At 45.5% G+C, this 16,697-nt stretch overlaps 1 protein-coding gene across 1 annotated transcript in view; it reads left to right on the forward strand.

Moving 5' to 3' along the window:
* The window catches only part of LRRK1 (leucine rich repeat kinase 1), a 69,328-nt gene that overhangs the window by 24,217 nt on the left and 28,414 nt on the right, over positions 1–16,697 (forward strand). The window contains 12 exon segments of the mRNA XM_036389603.2: positions 414–640; positions 1,108–1,235; positions 1,374–1,537; positions 2,238–2,375; positions 5,970–6,082; positions 7,182–7,258; positions 10,492–10,621; positions 11,156–11,268; positions 12,120–12,334; positions 14,299–14,463; positions 15,968–16,031; positions 16,034–16,139. Of these exon segments, the coding sequence (XP_036245496.1) occupies positions 414–640; positions 1,108–1,235; positions 1,374–1,537; positions 2,238–2,375; positions 5,970–6,082; positions 7,182–7,258; positions 10,492–10,621; positions 11,156–11,268; positions 12,120–12,334; positions 14,299–14,463; positions 15,968–16,031; positions 16,034–16,139 (1,640 nt within the window).

A 16,697-nucleotide genomic window follows, 5' to 3' on the forward strand; every position in this document is an offset into this window, starting at 1 on the left:
GGGAATATAATTTTTAAAATGTGCGTTTCAGGACAAGGATTGGAATGTAATGAGGTGATCTTGAAAATGAAGCCTTGGGTTGTTTCCTTGCATTGATGAAAACTATGTGTTCACACTTTCTTCTGTCCATGCTGGACCCTGAGTAATATGAACTGGTGAAGAGGTGCAGGTCCCCTGCTTGAGCTTGTTCATGGTCTTTGGAGTGAAATCCTGGAGCAGATACAGCAGGGGCTGCTGATATCCAGGCATGATTTCATCTCTGAGTCAGTTTAATTCCTAGAAGCAGATTGGAAAGTGAGCAAAATGTTTATGGCCTGTGCTCTGCTCTGCCAGATTCCCAGTGGTGTAGCACAGGCTGAGACCAACTGGGATTCCACTGATGTGGTTTTCTCTTCTCTCTCTGACACATGCAGGCTTTGTGTGTGAACTGGTCAAACCTCAAACTGCCCTGGGTGGATCTAGACTGGCTGATCGATATCTCCTGTCAGATAACTGAGCTGGATCTCTCTGCCAACTGCCTGGTGTCCCTCCCCTCCGTGATCCCATGGGGGCTGATCAACCTGAGGAAGCTCAGCCTGGCTGACAACCAGCTGACAGAGTTACCCAGTGTGCAGTCCTCTGATGAGATCATTTGTACAAGGTGTGTGCTCCCCACAAAGCTGAGCCTGCAGGGAGAGCAGCTCAAACTGGGCTGAAGGGAACTGTAAGGGGAGAGCACATTGCAGGAGCTTCTTGGTCTTTGCCCCTCTGCATTCTCAGGGTTTCCAAATTTGTTGTCAGGACAGTTGTGGGAACTTTTATTCCTGTGTTGTCTCATGTTGCCTCTGCTTTTCTCCAGCTCTGGTGAGCCCCACTCCTCTAAGCTGGCTCAGAGTGACATTTACTGGCTGAGACCAATTATTTGAATTGCTGTCTATCCAGAGCACCTCTCCCTGCTCCCTGGAAGGGTTAATTTTTTAATTAGGGTTTTATGCTTTGCCTTGTGAGGCACACTTCAGCTGCTTTCATTCAGAACTGAAGCTGTCCTGGTAAAACAGATGTCTGTGGCAACAGGAGGCTTTGCTAGTGTTTTACTGATGCCTGACTGAGATTGTTCTGTGCTCACAGGTTACTCGAGGTTGATGTATCCAGCAACAGGCTCTCCACTCTCCCTACTGGATTCCTACATCTTAAAAACCTTAAAAAACTCATTGCTTCCAAAAACTCTCTGGAGAAGTTGTTTGACGAGGAAAACAGTACGTACAGTGCAGTGCTGGGCTTGTATTTCAAGGCTGGGCTCTAGGGAAGAACACCCAAATGTTAAAATAATGGCTTAAATGGCTTTAAAAAGCTCTCATGCTTATACCAAGGCCACAATGTTTCATGTTTTCCAGCAACTAATTGGATTGGTTTAAGGAAGCTGCAGGAGCTTGACGTCTCTGACAACAGGTTGGTGGAACTTCCAACGGTTTTTCTATACTGCTTCAAGTCCCTAAACATACTGAATGTTTCCAGAAATCAGCTGAAAGTGTTTCCAGACCCCTGGGCCTGCCCCCTGGTAAGTTGAACTGCCCTGACAAAGTCAGAGGTTGAAAAAACTGTTGAAACAATGCAAAAAAAAAATGGATTGTAATGCTTAAAAAGGTGTCAGATGCTTAAAAGGCTGTTCTGTAGGAGTGTCCTTGCCAAATTTGATTTATGGGTTTTATATCCAGTCTTTCTGAGGTTCCACCCTGTTCTCACCATGTTGATGGCGTTGGTGGCAAAGTTTTAGAAATGTGTCTTACATGGATGTGTTCATTTTCTCTGTGGTTCCTCTGTGCAGGAGTATTGTTAGGATCATTTTACAAAACACCCAACTTTCACCAGGGGTAACTTTGCCCAAACCCATGGCAAACTAGGACATCTGTATCCACACCCATCCCTGTGACTTTATTCCTCATTTTTACAGGGACAGCAGGGGAACAGTATCCTTTGGGGAAGTGTTTGTTTATGGTTGAAAAGCAAAGGGGGTGGGTGATTTTCAAAATAATTTTTGGAATACTTTTTGCCCACCAAGGAATTTGACCAGTAGTTGAGTGGATCTCCTTAGCAAACCCTATGTGCCTGCATGGCCAATAATTTATCTAGATCAAGGTATCTAAAGAGACCACCTAGAATTAATTTATTAAAGCTTTTGACATGTGACAGCTGATCTACCACATTATTTAAAGAGATGATTACTGCTCTGTAAGTGTGGGGCTTTTTATGTTTTCCAGAAATGCTGTAAAGCCTCTAGAAATGCACTGGAATTCCTACCTGATGCATTGACTGTGTTCTGGAAAAATCACCTGAGAGAAGTGGATTTTTCTGAGAATTCACTGAAAGAAGTTCCAACAGGACTCTTCCAGCTTGAGGTAAGTGTCATTTCTTCCTAGTTCTCACTTTATTTTTCCTAACTCTGACTCAGACCTCAGACTGGCTGCCTGGGCAAGGTCGGAGCCCTCGTGCTGGTTTGAGCTGGTGCAGTTGCACAGAGCCCCTGAGCAGGCTGTCACCCTCTGAATCACCACATTCAGGCCCTCACCCAGTGAGATGTATCTAGTTTCTGACACAGGTCTTCTGAGAACTCTCTGGATGTCTGTGGTTTGCAGAATTTGGGAGCACAGTTTGGAAGACAAGCCCTGCATTGTAGCTCCAAGCTCCAGCCATTGAAATATTGATGTAATCAAGTACACTCACAAATAGTTGTGCTTTTTCTTGAAAAAAAGAGTTGTGTAATTAGGAGTTAGTCTTTCTGTGCTGAAAATAGCATGTTTGAATGCCCTAAACAGTGCTGCCTGGGACCTCTGTAATCTTAAAGGTTGTAGATTAAATAATTCTTTCCTGTGGACACCACAGATCCATGGGTTTATGTCAAAATTCTTCAGAATTTCTGCTTTCATATGGTGTTGACACAAAACCAAGCAGAACTTGGGGTTTCCTCCAAGCTTCCCTGCAAGATTGTGAAACTCAGAGAAAAACAGAGAAACAGAGGTGAATCTGGGCAGAAGTTCCATGCTTTACCCTGCTGGCCTCTTGGGGAAAGATGCAGAAGTGATGGTTCATTTCCATGTCCAGTCCTGATCTCAGGATGTGCTGCAAAGGTGCCTTTTCCTTCTGCTGGAACAAGAGGGTTGAATTCCCTCAGTTCTTTCCAGTCATCCCAGCACATTTGGCTTTGCTCTCTGGTGGCTGTTTGTTTCCAGTTGGCATTTCTCCTGAAACAGAACAAATCCTATGGACTATTGTCTCCAAAACTTGGTTTTTCTGAATGCATTGAGAGCCATCCCAGGGGGTGGGAGCCACCATGGCAAATATTAAACACTAGATGGTGCTTCCCGGGCACAGTTCTTAGGTGCTGCTGCTCAGAGGGTGCAAAGGGAGAGACCTCAGCACAAACTTTGCTGATGTTTTCAAAGTTAGTGAACCTTGGCTGCCCTAATTAGTGTCAGTTCTTATCTGTATCTCTTCAGCATTTTATTCATATAAGAAATAAATATAAAATATTTTCAGTGCCCTGAGGGCCAGAGTGTGGTGAGCAAATAGAAGGTAAAACCCCATGCCTGGAGGAGCCCTGGCTTGGGCTGTTCCTTGATTGTAGAGTTGGTGTGGGTGAACAGGGCTGTGCTCATGCTCCAGCCCTCTCCAGAAGCAGATGTGGGAAGGGGGAGAAATGTGAAGTGAAGTGTTCCTACAGATAATGTATTATTTTTATGTAGGAACAGCAGTGAACTGATTTCTCCCTGGGAAAAGCAGAGAGCAGAGGAGGCCTGTGACTTGAAAGCACATGTCATAGGACAGCCATTTGTCACTGTAGCTGCAGTGCAGTGTAGTTTATCACTGGCCTTTGCATGGTTTGCAGAGGAATCTCAAGACTGGGACCAGCTCAGTCCTTAATAATACCATGTGTACTCCAGAAATGTGGTGTTGAGAGAAACAGAAACCTCCTTAGCTTTCCTGGCTGCTGCCTTCTAAAGGAACCAACCAAGCCATGTCTTAATTCTCTAGACTACTTGGCTTCTCCCTACTTTGCTTCTCCTGGAGACACCTGGCCCCCTCTGGATGGAATAATTCAGTTTAGACTCTGGTCAGCTTTTCCACATCATGACCTTGACTGAGGCACCTTAATCTGATGCTGCAGTCCCTTCACTCAGGTGTCATCTCACACCCTTTTGCATGCTGTGGCAGCAGCTTTGGAGGCAGTTTGTCTGCCACTGCCATTGTGTCCCTTCTGGAGGCCCCCATTCTCACACTGAAAGGCAGTAAAAATGGAGAAGTTAGAGACAAGAGGCAATTTAAAAGGACTAGAGATCTCCAGAGTTTCAGTCATGAAGAACCACAGCCAGCTGACAGTCACTGATTTCCCCCATGCACAGAACCACTGGAGAGAAGCTGCCCAGGCTCTCAGCTCCCTGGAGAGTGGCCTTGGTCAGTGTTTGGGGGGACACAGACACAGTGACTGAAAAAGAATCACCCCAGTTAGAGCCCCTAGAGCACAGTTTGTGCTAATTCTGGGATGTGCAGCCTCCCTCTGCTCCCTCCCCCTGCCCAGGGGTGTTTTGGGGAGAAGTCTGAGGCACTGTCCTTGCACAGCCCCATGCTGACATTGGAGAGAGCCCCACACCAGGAGCCAGGGGCAGGCTGGGCCCTCCTCCCAGGGGAGCATGAATGATGGTAAAAGCATTTTCTGTTAGTTTTCAGTTCTCAGTTTTCCCTTTCCTTGGGTGGCTCACTCTGTCTGCAGTTCTGTATTCCTTTCACCTTCCCCAAATCCCAGCAGAGCCCAGCTCTGCCCCTCTCCATCACTAGAGGGAGCGTTTTGCACGGTAATTCCCGTTCCAGCCACTGCTGCTTGTCCATCACTTATGTCACATGGACACCTCATATTTTTCCAATCTAAAAAAGGGGAGGAAGGCCAACAAACTGCTTTGTGAGGCCCCGTTAATCCTGCTTGATGAAAAGGGGCATAAACCTTTTTTATTAACGTGGAGCACATAAAACATTTAATACACTTGACACTGAAGTCTCTGCTGGTAAAACATGATTTCCATGGGGTATAATTCATTAATATTGCTGTACTTCTGGCAGGAGATAATTCAGCTGACATTCTGCTTTATCTCAGTTTTTCATGGTGGGGGGACTTGCTGAATAAACCTGGTTGGAAACTCTACAGACAGCACTGTTTTTCAGTGGAAAATTGGATTTTCAGCCAAATGAAAATGATCATTTGAGCCTCAACATTATTAAGGGCAGATGGAGGAGCACAAACTTTACAAAGTTGAATGGGAACTGCATTTTTTCTTTTATATTTCAGTTAAATTCAAAGGAGATCTTATGTTTAACTTGGTATTTCCAGCTGAGTCCTATCTGTGTGGTGTTAACTGCATGGTCTCAATCAGTTTCACTTGTTTTTAAAATTCCTGTTTCTGCTGGGAGGGGGGAAAAAAACAAGGAGATGTGTAACTTGTATAAATCTCAGAAAGTGAATACAAATCCTGTCCATTTTAACAGAGATGTCATAAAAAAAGCAATCAAAACTTTTCCTTGTGTGAAGTGGCTCATGTTTTGCACCTTGATTTTGTGCATGCACTGCAGGTGTAAGCCCACTTTGTGCAGACACACAGTTATTACATATATAGTCCATACGTGGCATCCTGTGTTGGTAAATCAGACTGTTCTTTCCCACTTGGAAAGGTTTCCTCACTAAGAAGTAAGATGTCCTCGTGCATGGGCTGTTTCCAAGTGCATCTGTCAGCAAGTGGAGCAATAATCTCCCTGGAGTGAGTGGTGCTGCTCCGTGCAGAACTTGCTGGGGACAGGGAGGAAATGTTTGCATGCTGGGCAGCACGGACAGGATGTTCTGATGAATAAGATGTACTTTCTTCGTGTTTCTGTTATTTAATAGCCATGCTTAAAAAGCTCCTTCTGTGTGTTTGGTGCTCCCTAACTCCAGGCTATTGCTCTCCTAGGCTTTGGTGTCCCTGAAGCTGCTGGGAAATCAGTTAGTTATGTTGCCTTCACAGGATAAGTGGAATTGCAAACAACTTAAGTCGCTGGATCTTTCAAAAAACCAGCTTGGGAAGTAAGTGTTGCTTTCAAGTTTTGGCTAAGAAAACAAAAGCTGAAGAAATAATAGCAAACCCAATGCCTCATGTAACACAAAGGATGTCAGGAGAGAATTAATCACCTGCATAGAAGGCATTGATACCCACATACCATGTCCCCAAGTACATTGTGTGTCTGTGACAGTGACGAATTATCCTTTGCTGAATTCTTTGGGCATTTAGCACACTGTATCATTTATTAAGTGGATAGATTATTGATAATGGCAGTTTAATTTCTGAGCATGTAGGAATTTCTTCAGCCCACTTTGTGGTTCATCACTACAAATACAAGTTTGTGGGGAGCATATCTTAACCATAAACCATCTGGCTGGACTGCAGTTATTAGTTAGTGTGGGAGTATTGTTATGGAAAAAATGAAAAGTCTTTGTTTTTTAAATGGAAGTATAACCAGCTGCCAGTTCATAGAGATTTCCAGCCTAAAGGATTCTGTGATTCTAAGGCTGATGTTAATAAGATCATCCAATAAATGAGTGATGTTCTTCTGTTTAGAAATTCCAATAGAGATGTTTAACATAGAAAGTTAAAGGTCCTTTATCATCTCCAAAATTGCACTGAATTGTGTCATGCTATCTTCTCATTTGGGTGCCTGTCCAACACAGTTTTTGGAGTCCTTAGGAGTTTCTGTGTCAGCTGCAAAAGACAGATTACCACTTTTTGAATGTCCCAGTGCATTTCCAGAGTCATGCTGGTGGGTCATCTTCTCTGAGCCTCCCTAGGGAGGGCGGGCACTGGCAGCAGGTCGGTTCTCCAGCACTTCTGGTGAAACTCCTTCAATCTGCTGTTTGACAACCACTTAACCCTGACACCCGTAAAGCCAGGGGTCAAGTGCTCCTGCCCTGGGAGCTGGGAGAGCTGCTTGAGGAGCTCTGTTGATTTGCCAGGAGAAAACCACGGGGCTGGACAAGTGTTGGTGGAGTCTGATTGCACAGCAGGTTTCACTCCCATCTCTCCAGAGCAGGTGGGATCCTGTGAGTGCATGGTCAGGCTCTTCCCCATGTAGCTCAGCAGCTTTCCAAGATCTTTTCCCCACAAGTCCCTGTTTTGTTTGGCCCACAGGAGCGATGAGGGGTTTAAAACGAAGAGGATCCCCTTTTTCACCACCAAGAACAGGGTGCGTGGTGGCCCCGAGGCAGGTAAGGCACACAGCGAGTGCTGGCAATGCCAGGAGAGCTGGGAAGCAGCAGGAATCTGCAATTTGGCTGGAGGGAAAGCAGAGGAAATTCCTCTGCAATTTAAAGTGCAACTGCATTTCATTAAGAGGAAATATGTTCAGATAAAACATTTCTAAAGAAATTATGCAGCTGGTTGATACCACCAACATAGAAAGATGGTGTGAAACCTGTTTCTTTTGCTCTTTCGTGAAGGTTATGCCTTTTAGCCAGAGCATTAAGTGGCATGTTGAAGGGAAATTAACCCATAATTATCCCTGTGACTCTTAGGATTGTTTTGATTGCTGACTTTATAAATGGCACATTTTCCCCTGCCTGTGATTTGCACCCTCAGTTTGGGGCAGAGCTGATGAAATGCGTGTGAAATCCCAGAGAGAACAAAGGGATATCTGAAGATATTGCACTGCTTCCTGCTCTCTGTGGGATTCATCTGCATTTCTTTTGTTTGTTGTTTTATTTTAAAGCACTTGGGGAGTTTTCTCATTCTGGCTGCCTGCAGAATGCCTGGCTCTAAGCATTCCTTGCCAGTCACAGAGTGGGACAGAGCCAGCATCACATCCCAGCAGCCCTGGACTGCTCGTGGGAGGAAGAGGCCCTCCTGCAGCAAATCCTTCCCTCAGTTCCCCTGAAAACTGTGCCTGAGGTGAAATTGGTAAATGAACCATGTGCAGCCATAGCTGTAGGTTAAGGCTGGAGATCCTCACCTCCAGCTGCTCCTCTGGGAGGCAGAAGCTCTACCTGGACCTGCAGGCCAGGCTGGTCCTGCCTCATTTTCCTGTCCATGGCAGTGGAGGCTGCTGTGCTGGCTGAGGTGTGTGTGCCCCCCAGGGGGAGAAGAGGTTGGTCTGTGCTGTTTCACAGCAGGAAATGGAAATGGAAATGCTGTGACATTGTTGGACTACAGAACAACGGGAAAAGGAGTCTGAACCTTGTGGAGTCTGACATAGCCTCAGAGCTTTGCTGTAAAGTGCTGCAGCAGCATTTCCCAAAGGGGAGAGAAGGGCAGGAGCAGCAAGCAAAGGCAGCTACAACCAGTTCTAAAAGGGAATTGCTGTCCTAATGGAAATCTCTACATGCTGCAAACCCAGCATCACCCTCTGCAGAAAGCAAGAGAGGATGAGCTCTGCAGCAGTGACATTTGAACAGCCACTTTGCACCCTGGTGCAACCTGGAGCTGCCTCAGGTGGCCTCAGGTAGCAGGGGGCACAGAGCAGCCCACCTGGCTGGTGCCACGGGTGAGCAGCCACAGAGACAGAGCAGAGGCAGCTCATCCTTTTCTCTCTGTTCCTCTGCCAAGTGTAGCTTGGTGAGACGAGAGGATGAGGCCAAGAATTTAAACATCAAGAGAAAACAGAAGCTGGAGTACATCAGCTGCTCACAGAAGTCTCCTGGTGAGGTGGGGGTGGACAGGTTTTCATATGATTTACCAACAAAGCTCTTTACTTAAGTCTAGGTTATTTAAAGAGAATAATTTATGGTGCTCACTATACTTGATTGATAAGTCTCAGAATAACTTCTTGCACATGCATGTGTGGTGTTGGTAGCGTTTTTTCATCCAAAAATACATTTTCAAGATGGGATTTGTTTTAATTTTTCTACAGATCTTTAAAAGAAAATTTGAGCTGAAGCCAGAGAAATCATAAATAACTCATGAATAAATAATTACAATTCATAAACACCTCAAGCTTGCTTCCAATATAGTACACTCCTTTCCACCTGGGACTCCTTGGTGAATTCAGGGTATTGCTGCTATTTTAGGAGTTTGCTCCTACGTGTCCAAGAGGGACTAAATCTGTCTGTGCCCAGGTACCTACTGAAGAGCAACAATGTAAAGTTCAGCAATGAGCCAGAAAGGAAGTGAATTGCGTCCCTGAATAAGCCTGCTGTTCTCCTAAAATAATCTCAAAGATGATTTTTTCAATTTGAAGACTCAAAAGGCAGACTGTGACACTGCCCACACCAGACAGTCCTGTCACGTATATGAAACACCCCTGCAGATAGTGGGACTCCATCTTGCTCCTTTTCTGATCACAGCTCGGGCTGCAAGTGCTGTTAATATTAGAACTGGGGAGTTTTCTCCCGAGAAAACCTCTTCCAGTTTTTTTTCCTCTTTTTGACTGAGTATAGTTACAGTTCCTCACCTCTTCTCTGTAAAGGAAGATCTTGGTGGAAGTGGAACTGTCCCATCCCTCAGGAAGGGACAGTCTTGGATCTCAGGGAGTTGCTTTGATTGACCATAGAGGCAGCAGATGGTGCTGGTTGTACTTTCCTATTGAGACTCCAAACCCGCCTGGTTTTCCTTCATTTCAGGATGCTCTTTGGTAGATAAATGTCAAACCTCAATACAGCAACACAATCCATGGCAGTTTTTGTGCCGCTATCCCAGATGCTATTTCTGGAGTGAAATGGTGCTCTTTGGGACCTGAAGAGCTTTCCTTTCTTTGAACCTCTCCAGCAACAGCAACTCAGCCATGCAGTTGATGGTCCTGCTGCTTGGGTTGCTCCCAAAATACCCAAGATGCTCCTCAGGCATGGAGGAAGTTCCCTGAGTCCTTCTCTAAAACAGAACAGAGGAGTAAACACCAGCATGTTTTGGAGACAGCATAGGTCAATCTCTCAGCTCCAGTTTGGGTTTTCTTCTCTGTTGTTACTGACTTTGATCCACCATCAATTACTGTGGGATGCCACGTGGGGGCCTGAACAAGAATTCTGACTGGCTTTGCTCAGGTAATATGGAAAAAACACATTGAGAACCAGCTGTGCCCTGGGTGTGCCCTTTCAGTGCCATGTTAAGAACCAGTTGTACCCGTGGGATGCCCTCTCAGTGCCAGCTGTCAGGCTGCAATAGGGGCAGTTCACAAGATATTACCATGTATTCAACAGCAGGAGACAATGTGCCACTCATCCCCTGAGCTGTTTTGGCAGGCTTGGAGTTCCTCCCTCAGCACCCCATAAGTCCTGGACACTGTCACCTTCCAGCACTGTGACTTTAGGACATTTTGAGATGTGAACATTGATGTTTGATTGTCACTGAAGGCCATTTGCTTTTCTGCTCTTGCTTGGTGCTGGCCCCTGCCAATGGACATGACCTCATGTCCTGCCTGCAAAGTTCAGGTGAAGCTCTTGGTTCAGAGCCTTGATGCCTGTATTGTTGTTTCTTTTTTTAAAGGTGCATTTTGTGTTCTGCCTCGTTCCAGGTCCTTTTTTGGAGTTTCCAGCATTTCTGAGTGATTCTCTGGAGGTTCTTTATCTGAACGACAATCAGCTGGACTCTGTCCCTCAGTCCGTTTGCCTCCTGAAAGGTTTAACAGAGCTTTATTTAGGAAAGTAAGTCCATGTCCTGGAAAAGCTTTGCGGTGTTATTTCCATGTTGTTTTAGTGACCAGTCTTCTGTGGAGCCCCACCCCAGATGTCCAGTGCTTTTGAAGTCAGAAAGCTGGAAATTGTCAGCCCCTTGTTAGAGCTGTGCCCATGGTTTGCTTTAGATAATGAGGAGACTGGTCTTTTGAGTCAGGGAAGATGATCTAATGCTTTGAACACAGGCCTGGGAATCTAATGTGCCTCTAGTTCATTCTGGCTTTTTGCTGTCATTTTCTGTAGTGCTACATTCAATAACTCATCATTTTTGCCTTTATTTCCTCAACTATCCAGCAAAGATGATTACATTTGTCTGCCTCAGAGGATAAATTGAGGTTATACATCACTTTTAGGATGGAAATTGCTATTAAAGTGCTGAGTAGTCTTATTAAAATGTTAATGGAAGATTTCTGCAAGGGTAGAATAGCGTAATCTGAGAGTCCATGAGAGCAGCTACTTACACACAAAGCCTGGTTGTTGGTAGATTTATTTGTTTTTGTACAGTAACCCTGGTATCCGAGAGCTTCCTCCAGAACTTGGACAGCTGGCTAATCTCTGGCAGCTGGATATCGAGGAACTAAATATCAGTAACGTTCCTGCAGAGATCAGAAAAGAGGGTAAGGCTGATGCTGTGTATTCTTTATTAAATTGACTGAACATGCAATAAAATCTCTTCCTTTTAATGGTCAAGAGCAGGAACAGACAGTGAATGCCTGAGCCCTCGTGGGGTTAACTGGAATTGCACAGGGAAACTTCCTACTCCTATTTACAAATTTGATAATCAGCGCTAAGCTCTGGCTGTAATGATCAATTTAAAAGAGATCACAATTTAAAATGATGACTTATAAATGCAGTATTTCATTTGCAGTATGCATAAATTCTGTGGCTTGCTTCCTGAATGTGGATATTTTAGGATATTTAGATGGTCTCTCTAAAGACTGAAGTGTTTAGGATCAGCAGTCACAGACAGTCCCATTGAAGTGACTTTATTGTGAGCTGCTAGGTTTTTGGATCCATTACAATGCTGTCTTTTTTTTTTTTTTTTTTTCATTTTAATCAGAAAATCCTGTGCGAACAAAGTTATTAGGAATTATTCCCGCTCCAGCAGTATACTGTTGAAACCTCAATCTCACTTTAACTGGAAGCATAAAAGCAGAGGGAAAAACTGAGTATTTTTCCAATACTGAATTAGTATTTTATGTTTCCTTTCAGCTTCTGAAGCATAGGAGCCCCAGCATTTGTTTCTCTTTACAGTGCTCCATTGTAGAGCCTCCGAGCAGTGACCTTTTCCTGGGGTCTCTGTCTCAGGTTTGTCTGCTGGAGGTTTCTTTGTTTATTCTCAGCCCACAGCCAGGCTGCAGGGCAAGCAGGAGTTCCCAGCCATGGGATGTGTGTGTGCAGAGTGGGGTTTGTGCTGTCCCTGGGTGCTGCTGGCTGCAGTGCCCACCCTGTTCTGTCCTGCTCCCAGGCCCCAAGACGGTGCTGGCGTATTTACGAGCGCAGCTGCGGCGGGCAGAGAAGTGCAAGCTGATGAAGATGATTGTCATCGGGCCCCCCCGGCAGGGCAAGTCCACGCTGGTGGAGATCCTGCAGACAGGGAAGGTGCCCCAGATGATGCACAGCGAGGCCACCATCCGCACAACCAAGTGGGAGCTGCCCAAGCCCATGGGGCACAAGGCGAAGGTGAAAAGCGCTCAGAGATCTGCAGGACCAGTAGGATGTGGGAGCCCTGCAGGGTCCTGTGGGCTGAAATTTGAAATTGTCCTTTTGCAAAGAGCAGTTTGCATTGCCTTACAAGTGGATGTGGTTTTAGACCCGTTGCAATTCTTTCATTTCCAGAACTAGAGGGCAGTTCCGTTTTCCTGACTGTACTCTAAAGAGTGTTGGCTAGGCTGAAATTCTGGCTCTCCCACCTCAGTGGACACTAATTTTGAGAGAGTGCTTTAAATCAGCTTCTCTGCAGCAGATTGGGTTTTCATTTGGGACATCAGTACCTAAAGGCTGGACTTCCTTGATACCAGACCTGTCCTGGGTGGGGCATGTGGGTGGAAGGTGTGATCCAGGGATGTCTAAGGCGTATCTTAAACACCCAAATATCAGATGGCTCATCCATGGAGTGTGTCGCACTAAAGTCATTTGGAGAGTGCTGATTTAATCCAAGCATTTGTAGGTGGTCCTGTCCACTGCCTGCAGAGTAGCCTAGGGAACAGAGGATGCAGAATTTGTCCTGTAGTCTTGTCAGAGCTGAGGGGGTGCAAACACATCACTCCCCCTTCCCAGATGAGAGCCATGACCACCAGACTGTTTTGGAAAGGGGAAAGGAGCCTGCTGAGTTCAGCTGTTCCACAACAAAGAGTGCCAGGCCAGAGACAGAAAGAAAAGAGCAACACAGGCTGACTCCTTGAAGGGGTAGACTTTGGTGGGAGAAGGGATTTGTGCATTTTGTGTTGAAGAGCAATTGAATAAAATAAAACTGTAGACAGCACGAGGGACCTGGAGTGGAATCAAGACAATGAATAGGCTTTTATCTCCATCTCTGAGTCTGTCTGTCCACACACACATTCCCAGCTGAAGGTCTTCTGGATGAACAAAGCAGTCCTTGTGCTGGTTAGGGCTTGGTTTCAACAATTGGAAGTTCTTCCAGCTGTTTTTGGGAGACTTCACACGGATTGCACAGAATCAGAGCCCTGCTGAGATGCTGAGCTCCTGGCTGAACTCTGATAGGGTAACTTCCACATGGGATCAGTCAGTACCTGGCCCCAGCCCCCTAAACAGAGCCCACTGGGTGTTATGTGATGCTCTGAGGATGGTGGCTTCCTCTGAGGAGGAAGGTCTGGTTTTGCATTCAGTCTCAGGTTTTTTGACTCTCCAGGGCCAAGTGATTTAGGGACAGAGCTTCCCAGGTTTGCTGGTACTTGCTGCTGCAGCTGAGAGCCTGAATGCCATTGAAGCAGGGAGCCAGGCTCCCTCTTAGTGCTGTCATGGGGCTGCACAGAGGAATGGATGCAGGGATACTGGGAAGAGAGCCAGATCTGGAGAGGCCTCCATTTAAGCATTCCCCCAGAAATCAGTGAGTCTGATTCACAGCAACTGTGATTCTGGCCCATCTCTGGCGTGGCACAGGCGTCAGAAGCCTGGGAGCAAAGTGTAGGAGGTGTTTATGGAAGCCTGAGAAGCTTCCCATCTCCTGAGCATCTCCCTTCTGCTTGGCTCAGCTCAGTCTGAGCTCAGTGGAAGTGATTTCAGCAGGGGTTTCCTGTTCCCCACAGCAGAGGCAGATAAGCAGCTTCAATGGTCTTGTGGCACAGGCAAGGATGAAACAGTTTCTATTACAGATGCAGTGAAATGCAGGGCGCAGAATGAGACCCTTGTTTGGACTGGAGAATCCACAGCATTAACTGGAGTTTTACCAGCATCAAGGGCACCTCTATCGTTTTAGCAGCAAGTAATTAGTCTTGATTTCCTGTGGGGAAGTGGTAGCCATGCTTAACAATTGCTTGTTGATTTATCTTTCCTGGAGGCACAATTAGGACATTGAACCCCTTCTTGTGTCATACATTATGCAGGCGTAGGTTTATACTTCAGCTATTATCTCCCAGTGATTTACTGCCACGGTTTGATTTGAACACTTCTCTTTGTCTAAGTAGGTTGATTCAGTGGAGTTCAATGTCTGGGATATCGGAGGCCCAGCGAGCATGTCTACAGTCAATCAGTGTTTCTTCACAGACAAAGCATTGTACATAGTGGTCTGGAACTTGGCACTGGGGGAAGAAGCTGTGGCAAACTTACAGTTCTGGTTGCTGAACATTGAGGTAAGAAGTCACTGGTGGGCTCTGGGATATCTATTTATCAAGCAGCAGCTCAGCACGCAGATATGTGATATTGCAGATTCTTTTTGCTCTGCTTTTAAAAGCTCCCCAAGCTATGAATTTTGCACAGCATTTGGGATTCATTTTCCATTACGCTGTAGGCGTATCGCTCTATATTTAATGGTTTAAATTTATCATTTGCTTTGTTCTCCCTCACACACAGCAGAGAGCGAAACAAAAGCTGATTTATAAACCCTTGCTAAGTAAGGCTGAACATACTTATTTTGGAATTAGTGTTTGACCACACTGTGCTCCAAGGGGGGTTTGAAGCATTTTCTTTCTTCTGTGGGTTAGACACACATTAGTCTTGAGGTTATATTTTTAACACTTTAGATTCAGGTAAGATGGAGAGTATTTCCAAACCAGCTCTCATTTAGACTCAGAGCTGCAGTGAATTCATTGCATTTTTCCAACACCATGTTCATAATTGTCTGTAACTCTTTATTATTTTATAATTGTTTTAACATTAAATGCACAAAAATGGGTGCCTCTTGAAAAGCAAACATCTTGTAATTATCGAAATATTAATGGGCGCAGCAATCAAAAACCCAAACTAGGTAACAAAGCTGAAAGAAAAATTATTAGATTTCCAAAATGTCTGATGTGTCCTTAATACATCCCAGCAAGCACACAGTAACATCAGGAAAAATGCAGAGAAATGTGATCATGATGGTTAAAGAAAGGGGAAATGAAGACTGCTGTGTCTAAAACGGAGAAAACCACAAGAGAGTCTTTGTTCATGACCCTTTACAATAGAATTGGGAGAGAAGAAGTGAAATTGTAGCTTTGAAGCACACAATGTGAAGTATCTTAAACACACTGGATGCCTAACCTGTGGAATTTACTGGAAATAAAGTGTACTGGGGGTACCAGAAATTGGAAAGACAAACTGGTGAATGCAAACTCCATCAAATGCTGTTAATTCTGAGATACTCCCTTGTGCTGAGGAAGTCAGTGAGCTGCAGGCTGCTGGGTACTGGGAGAACACACCAGGGAACATCTCTCCATGTACCTTCACTGAAAAAGTGTGTGTGACTTCTCCAGGTATCCATTCCAGATTATCCTTGTTCAGGATGTCAGATCTTCTGGCTGCAGGTTAACTTTGTCTGGGCAGACATGGTTCCCTTCATTTCACTGACCTACAGCAACTCCTTTTATGTTAAACCCTGATGTAAAAATCCAAAGTGACAGTTTCCTGCTCTGCAGTAGCAGCAGATGATTAAGCCATGCTCTGCAGAACTTCTGTGATGCCCAGATCACCTGCAGCAGTTGTCAAGCTGCCACAATATGTTGCCTTTATTTTATAAATAAATAAATAAATAAACATATATATATATGTATTCCATTTTATTGATATGTGTGACTCCCTCCTCTTAAATACTACACTTTTCATCTGTCCTCTCTGATGTAATCTGGATGAGATCTCTGCCAGTGTTTTCTCTTGCAGGCCAAGGCTCCAAACTCAGTGGTGTTGGTGGTAGGAACACACCTTGATTTGATTGAGACGAAATTCGTGTGGAGAGGATAGCAACCCTGAGGGCCTATGTCCTGGCTCTGTGTCGCTCTCCCTCTGGATCCAGAGCAACTGGCTTCCCAGATATCACCTTCAAGCACCTGCAGTGAGTCCTTGTGCCTTTGTGAAGTTCAGTCACTCACTCTTTATTTTATGACACTTTTAACAATTTTGAGATACTTGATCTCCTTGGCAACGGAACCAATTTAGAGGCTCGTCAGCATTGCATTTCATCTATTTTTGACTGAGATAATGTATTATAATGAGAGAGAAGGTCAGTGTTGCTCAGGGGGCTGATGATGAGTCTGAGAGCTAGAAGCTCCAAAGTCATGACCTTGACCAGCCTATTTACTGCTCCCCCTTCACTCAGGTTTCTCACTGTTTGATGGTGACACATTAGTCACAAGGGGAGAAGGTGCAGATTGACTAATTAATGCTGTGGGAGCGTGACTGTCACAGGGGGGTGCCAGGGGCTTTGCTGAGGGGAGGCTGTGGGTGGTACCTGATGTGGGAACATGGCTCACGCGGCTGGGCAAGGAGGGGTCAGTCCCCTGAGCCTCTGGCAGTCCAAACCTGTCCCATCCATCTCCAGGTGTCACAACAGGGGGCTGGGGCTGCCTGGGAGGGGGGTGTCCCTCAGGCCACGTAGTCTGACACTGCTCCA

This window comes from Molothrus ater, chromosome 13 (assembly GCF_012460135.2).
Source record: "Molothrus ater isolate BHLD 08-10-18 breed brown headed cowbird chromosome 13, BPBGC_Mater_1.1, whole genome shotgun sequence".
In the NCBI taxonomy this organism is placed as follows: domain Eukaryota; kingdom Metazoa; phylum Chordata; class Aves; order Passeriformes; family Icteridae; genus Molothrus; species Molothrus ater.